Source organism: Rhipicephalus sanguineus, chromosome 2 (assembly GCF_013339695.2).
Source record: "Rhipicephalus sanguineus isolate Rsan-2018 chromosome 2, BIME_Rsan_1.4, whole genome shotgun sequence".
Taxonomy (NCBI): domain Eukaryota; kingdom Metazoa; phylum Arthropoda; class Arachnida; order Ixodida; family Ixodidae; genus Rhipicephalus; species Rhipicephalus sanguineus.
In genome coordinates, this window is record NC_051177.1 from 228,811,806 (window position 1) to 228,819,476 (window position 7,671).

A 7,671-nucleotide genomic window follows, 5' to 3' on the forward strand; every position below is an offset into this window, starting at 1 on the left:
AGCTATCTTTTCGTTCACTTTTCTTTCTTCACATGTACATTACCTTTACTACTAATAACATCCCCTATACTCTCCTTGGCATTATTGTCTGTTGGTGCTCATTAATATTGTGTACAACAAAGAAAAACGAGCCCTTTAAATTAACACTTTTTTCCTTCATATATATATATATATATATATATATATATATATATATATATATATAGTCTCGGCTCGTTTTTGCCGTCGCCGTCACCGCCGTCATGCTGCGTATATGCGTGTATATATATATATATATATATATATATATATATATATATATATATATATATATATATATATATATATATATATATACATATACTTACGCATATACGCAGCATGACGGCGGTGACGGCGACGGCAAAAACGAGCCGAGACTGTCCATATAATTGCTATCGCAATAAAAGGAGAACAGACGAAGCGCTGGTGCTACTAACAACCGTTTATTTTCGTCATACCCAGCGCGTTTTTAGTAGCGTCACTTCTTTCTTCCCTTTGTGTGCTCGAGAATTTTAAGCTCTTATTCTTTCAGACATCCGTTCCCACGAGCTACTTTCTCTCCAATGGCGGTGTAGATGTCCCGTTCGCTTTTTGCTCTCTTTCTCGACGGCCCTTCCATCAAAGCATACAAGTCATTTGCACATGTTATTTTGTTCGTTTGCATTTTTTCTCGAATCGTGGCACCAACATTGGTCCAGACTACGGTACTCCCCACTTGTAGTTCGCAGCACATGTTGCTGTTTCTACTCGTTTACTATAATAACCGAGCACGTTCGAATAGCTTGCCCTCTTCTGCTTTTAAATGGTCACGTGCCCGAATGACAACAGTGCCGTCGCCTCTTTACTGAAACGGCTATAGGCGAAAAGAGACACTAGCACCTTGCCAAACCCCTCATATATTCTGTTGCAACGCCAGCGTTTGCCGAAGTGAACGCAAGAGAGAACTTGCATGCTTCTTCTCTCTTGCCTTGTTCCCTCTTTGCCCCCTTCCCCTCCTTTCATGATATACGTTAGAAGCGCACAATAAACGCCGGTCTTCTGCCTGGTGACACCGACTTGTTCATGTCTCCGGCGGCGTCTCTGCTGCCAACGTAACAGTGGCGACGAGTAGAAGCGACCCACGGAAAACGCCTATGCCGACGCTGGCCCTGCGTCGCTGGCCTTTCAACGCTGGCTATACGACAGGAGCTCTGCAACGCTAACTCTGCGCGGGACCCAGCGACAGCCATGGCACACAGGCTCCCGGATTTCGACCAAGAAACAGATAAGTGGAACGCTTATCTTGTAAAAGTTGAAGCGTATTTTGAAGCCAATGAAGTTACTGATGAAGCTATGAAGAGGGCATTGTTGATCGCTGCGCTGGGGTCTAAGACGATAGAAGTCTTATGCGGAAGAGTGGCGCCGCGTGACCCGAACGCTCTCAGCTACAGCGAGGTGGTATCAACGCTGAATGACTTTTATGCTCCAACGCCTTACGAAATCTCAGGAGAGCTTCAAGTTTTTCCACTGTAAGCAAGAGGAAGGGGAGTCCGTGAAAGCGTTCATTGTTGAAATTAGAAAGATTGCCCAGAACTGCAATTTTTCGTCTATGTTAGACAGAATGTTGAGAGACAGGATCGTATGTGGCGTTCGCTCAAAAAGTTTGCAAAAGCAGTTGCTGGCGAAAAGTGACTTGATTCTTAAAGAAGCAGAAGCCCTTTCTTTGGCTGCGGAAAGCGCAGAAGACGGTTCGCAGCAGATAGATAAGCACAATGATACTTCAACTGTTCTGAAAGTTAGCCAACGGCGCGCGTCCGATACCACAAGGACTGAGCAAAAGAATGTGCCGCGACAATGCAAATGCTGCGGCAAGTACGGTCATAAAGCTTCTACATGCTTTCAAAAGAGCCGTCGATGCTACAGTTGTGGTCGGCAAGGGCACCTGGCTCGCATGTGTAAAAAGACGGGCGGCACCGGAAAAACGGTAGCATTAACTACAGAAAATTCAGAACAAAGTGATGACAGTGACTCTAGCACATTGCAAATTTGGTCCGTCACTGGTATGGAGCCTCTGGTTCCACCCATAAGGAAGTTCATCGTGTGGAATGGTGTCACCATAAAGATGGACGTGGATACAGGCTCTCCTGTCTGCATAGTTTCTAAAGCAACGTATGAGGCACATCGCGACCATTGGCCCCAGCTGCAGAATACTCACTTAAAACTTTCATGTTACTTAGGGAAACTGCCCGTGTTAGGCACATTGGCAATGAAGGCTTATTATATGTCAGCGGAGGTCGACTGTAACCTTACTGTGCTGGATTGTGAAGGTCCCAGCCTGTGTGGACGGGAATTATTGCAGAAGCTTGCAGCAGAAGGAACGCCGGTTCTGCACGTCACTACGCCACCGAGCGGGGCAAGCCAACAGAAGCCAGCAGGAACTGATGCCATATTCGCAGAATATGCTGACGTGTTCACGGAAGATCTTGGTCTAATCAATGGTCCCCCAGCTAGGCTTTACATCAAGGACACTGCAGTCCAGAAATTTTGCAAGTCAAGGAAAGTTCCTTTTGCACTGCTGGATAAGGTATCCGCTGAGCTGGATAGATTGGTAGAAGCTGGGATAATATCACCGGTACCGTATGCAGAATGGGCAACACCAATAGTACCGGTATTGAAGAGCAACGGCGCCGTGCGCATTTGTGGAGATTTTAAGGTAACATTAAACCCTGTGTGTGAAATGGAGCGATACCCTTTGCCAGTCATAGACGACATCTTCGCGAACTTGCGAGGCGGAGAAAAATTCAGTATCCTGGATCTACGAGATGCTTACAACCAGATTGCACTGGACGAGAACTCGCGAAAGCTGGCTGTCATAAACACACATAAAGGGTTGTTTTGTTACAACCGGTTGCCTTTCGGAATTGCTTCAGCACCGGCAATATTCCAGAGAACGATCCAGTCCATACTGCAAGGCATACCCAGGGTGCAAGCGTACTTGGACGACGTTTTAATCGCGGAGACTGCTGATAAGCCTTACGTAAGGCTTCGACAAGTTTTGCAAAGATTCAGAGAACACGGCATTAAACTTCGCGCTGACAAGTGCCGGATAAACGAGGCCTCGGTGGTTTACCTAGGTCACCAAATCGACGCCGCAGGATTGCACCCAACAGAAAAGAACGCGGAGGCCGTCAGACTTGCTCCAGCCCCTCGGAATGTTACTGAGCTCCGATCATTTTTGGGCATGCTGACCTCCTACAACAAGTTTTTACCGAACCTGTCGACTCTACTGGCACCCCTGTATCGACTTTTGGAAAAAACAAGCCGATGGTCATGGGGAGCAATAGAGAAGGATGCATTTGAAAAAGCTAAAGGGGCATTGTGTACCGCCCCAGTACTAACTCATTTTGACCCGTCTAAACAGCTGTTTTTAGAATGCGATGCTTCACCCTATGGTGTAGGAGCCGCTCTCTTTCATCGAGTGGATGGGCAGTATAGACCGATAGGGTTTCGGTCGCGAACCTTGACCTCGGCCGAGAAGAATTACTCTCAGATTGAGCGAGAAGCACTGGCTTTGGTCTACGGCGTCACACGGTTTCGCGACTATCTACTTGGAAGAGAGTTCACTTTAATGACCGATCATCAGCCCTTGCTGGGTCTCTTGAGGGCGGACAAGCCAACCCCTACCATGGCAGCAGCTCGGATACAGAGATGGGCTATCACGCTAGGCGCCTATAGGTACCGTTTGCAGCATAAACCTGGGAGACTTTTGTACAACGCCGATGCACTGAGCCGTTTACCCATACCCTCACAGCATGCATCGGAACTGGAGGACTTCACGCCAGTCGTCCTATCCCTAGATCAGCAGGACATCGCTGCTGTGCCAACTAAACAGTTGCAAGCACTAACGGCGACAGACGACCTCATCTCTCAAGTATGCAAGTACACCCGCAGTGGTTGGCCACGGGGCGTTAAAGGAGACGGCGAGCTCTCAGAATATTATAAGAAGCGGTATGAGCTGTCGGTGGAAAACGACCTGTTGTACTGTGGTCATCGCGTGGTGGTACCTACGGCCGCCCGCAAGAAGTTTCTCATGCTACTGCATGACTCCCATCAGGGAGTGTCATCAATGAAGGCTAGAGCAAGATCGATATTTTGGTGGCCTGGGTTGGACCAGGACATCCAACGCGTAGCTGCGAACTGTAACAACTGCGTTCAAGCACTGCCTATGCCACCAGCACAAACTCCTGTAAACTGGCCGGAGACGGGCGAAAGGTGGTCGCGGCTCCATATTGACTATGCGGGACCTCTGCGTGGTAAGATGGTGTTAATTGTGGTGGATTCACATAGCAAATGGATTGAGGCTGTGCCGGTAGCACATGCCAATTCCCGAAGTACCGTCGAGAACTTGAGAACAATGTTTGCCCAGTTTGGAATACCACGTACGGTGGTGTCAGATAATGGGACGCCTTTCACGGGCTTCGATTTCCGTCAGTTCATGGAGCGCAATGGCATTGTACATATCAGAACATCTCCGCATCACCCACAGAGCAATGGGCTGGCTGAGCGCGCTGTGCGGACTGTTAAGGACGGATTAAAGAAGATTGGAAACGCCGAGTTGACTACCTCCCTGGCCCGCGTGCTTTGTAACTATAGAAATACTCCTCAACAATCCGGACTGTCACCTTCGGAAAGGCTTTTGGGCTACCGGTTGCGCACAAGGCTGGACTTGTCTTTTCCTACCAGGAACCACCACAGTGTCTCGACCAAGCCGACGGAAGACACCGACTGGAATTTCACCCCCGGTCAATCCGTCTATGTGCGAAACTATGGAACGGGCGACAAATGGACGCCGGGAAGGGTCAGGGCCACGACCGGTGCTCGACTTTTGGAAGTGGAGACTGAGGCAGGGATTGTCCGTCGACATATGGACCAAGTACGAAGGTGCGACAAAGGATTGTTTTTGGAGAGCAAGGACACTCGGGAATCGGTGCTACCTGACAACAAAGCGACGACCGAAGACGCCAAGGACGCGTCTGCAGAAGCACTACTACGACTGTCAACGAGAACAAAACACAGCATATCCACGGAGTGAATGATGATGAGTGGGCGAAGCTGCGGAGGTTCAACGGTAAACCGTGAATCTTCCGTGAATTCTGCCCAGTACATCATCACCGACGTGAGATAGGGCGCGTTTATACTAAAGGTTCGATGAGTTATGACGACTTGCAGCTCACTTTAATTTTACATGTACGCTGTGAATTTTCATTGTTTAGAAAACCATTGCTTTAGAAAACATCTGGCGTCTTTCGTTTTGCTTTTACGAAACATCTGGCGTCTTTCGTTGGTTTATTTCATCAATCAACGGCGTTTTGAACAAAATTTTTATTGTTTAATCACGCACAGGAGAAATCTCACCAGGCACTACCTTGGAGGTAAAGAATGGCTGCTGATGGGAATGAGAGACAGAAGAAGTCGGCTTTTAGCTACCGCTGCGAATTTTTTATTGTTCAACAACGCACAGGAAAAATCTCCCACCGGCACCACCTTGGAGGTCAAAGCGTAAGACTGGTTACGGACTACGACTACGACTACGAAGGACGAACGGGTGCCGCCTTAAGGAGCTTCGCCCCTAAAAACCGGTGGACCGTTATGGTTACTAAGGCGGAAGAAGTGTTGCAACGCCAGCGTTTGCCGAAGTGAACGCAAGACAGAACTTGCATGCTTCTTCTCTCTTGCCTTGTTCCCTCTTTGCCCCCTTCCCCTCCTTTCATGATATAAGTTAGAAGCGCACAATAAAACGCCGGTCTTCTACCTGGTGACACCGACTTGTTCATGTCTCCGGCGGCGTCTCTGCTGCCAACGTAACATATTCGATAGGACCGCTTCCATCCGGGTCCGCCTAGAGGACGGACCAACGCCTTGCGACATTCGAGAGTGAAAACCACCGGCACCTCTGCGAAAGCTTGAAAAGCGCAAAAGGCAACTCTTGCTTTTCTTTTTCCATGGCCAAGTGTATAGGCGCACAGCAAGAGTTGCGCGGAGAACAGAAAGCTGGAATAGAAATAAACGTGACTACTGAAGCTGCTTAATTGCACCCTGATACACTTGAAGAGTGCAGTTCACATCAGAGTGCAATGCTGAAAGTTCAGGCGCGTGAAAATGAAGCCCCCTAATGAGCAACCTATCGAGCCCCGAATAACGAGCCCCCCATCGAGCAGCGTAAGCGCACCAAAACAAGCGAACTCGGAGAAAGGAAACCCGCGTGTTACGGGCGTTTTCCACAGCAATCACTGCGCATCGCAGAGGCGCATGCCGCGCAAAAGCGGTGCATGTGAAACAAAGCCGCGTCCGCGCGTCCTGGTGCCCCTCGATCGCGGCGGGCCCGACCGCTTCTTCGCTCGCATGTGAAGTAGGCTTAAGGACGCGGTCGTGATCGCTGGCGCGCGTGCTGTCTCCGCAGTCATTAGAGTTTTTGTGCTGGGGACCCAGAGCCACCTGCGTACGCACGCTGTTGCGTTCCTTTGTACTCCCAGCCGCATCCACGGAGAATACAAAAGAACGCAAAGGCTTACGTACGCAGGTGGCTTGGGGTCCCCGGCAATAAAACTCTCTATTGGCGGACGGCTCCAATACCCTTCTACGTGCTGCGCTCTCAACGGGAAGCGACTGGCTCACAACCGCTTCTCTCACTGGAGCGGCTTTAATATCTTACACCACCGTTTTGTAGAGTTACGCAAGAGCGGAAATAAGTGAGTTACCTCTGAGCATTACTTCGTATGACATTACAAATTGTTGCTATCGCATTCATTGTTTCGCCGTTGCGCTGAAACTGAGTTTTTTTTTCTGCAATCTCTCTATTATTTAACACGAAGGTGTTTTATGCCGGGGTTCACCACTGCTCCACTAACGTATTTCCGTCACGGATATGACGTTGTAAAATATAAAGACTAACAGTGGGCAAAGGAAAACCAGAAGAAAAAGTTCCGTCACCGGGGATCGAACTTACGACCCCCCGCTCCGCAGCGCGCAGCGCGACACGATTCGGCCACGGACGGCACGTTCTTAGCAGTGCTAACGGCGAGCTATTTATATATATTTTGGCTTAGCAATACGTTTTGTTGGGCTAGTTGGTTCATGACTTCTGAAGGAAAAAATTGTAGCGCAGAGCAACACACGGACAGACCATTGGAAGTTAGCGCCAGTCCCGTCCTCTCTGTCTGTCCGTGTGTTGCTCTGCGCTACAATTTTTTCCTTCAGAAATATTTATATACACTTTTTCCGGTGGCGGTACTCAGAGGTCGGTGTTACAGCGTGTTTTCGTTATCACTAGCAAGATGGCGCGAAGGGCTCGAAGAGCGCGCTTTAAAAGTCGCCGCCGTTGCGACAAGCGCCCGCCTCTTGGTCGCTCGTGCGTGCGCTTATCTCGTGATCGCGGTGGTTCGTACGTCTTGTCGCGGTGTTTCGTTGTACTTGGCTCACTGCAGCGGCCGCTTTTGCTAAATGAACGGGGTGCCCCCGCAGAAATAAGTTACAAGCGTGACAGACCATTGGAAGTTAGCGCCAGTCCCGTCCTCTCTGTCTGTCCGTGTGCTGCTCTGCGCTACAATTTTTTCCTTCAGAAATATTTATATACACTTTTTCCGGTGGCGGTACTCAGAGGTCGGTGTTACA

The 7,671-nt window shown here is 49.2% G+C and overlaps 1 protein-coding gene across 1 annotated transcript; it reads left to right on the forward strand.

Annotated features, from left to right (window-relative positions):
- Positions 1-3,685: 3,685 nt before the first annotated feature.
- Positions 3,686-5,092, forward strand: LOC119382275 (uncharacterized protein K02A2.6-like). The gene has a single exon (XM_037649981.1). It carries the CDS (start codon positions 3,686-3,688, stop codon positions 5,090-5,092), a length of 1,407 nt encoding a protein of 468 aa, XP_037505909.1.
- Positions 5,093-7,671: the final 2,579 nt, after the last annotated feature.

Bases quoted from the DNA above. Each gene is read 5' to 3' on its own strand.
- LOC119382275 (XM_037649981.1), top strand. From the start codon at position 3,686: ATGGCAGCAGCTCGGATACAGAGATGGGCTATCACGCTAGGCGCCTAT.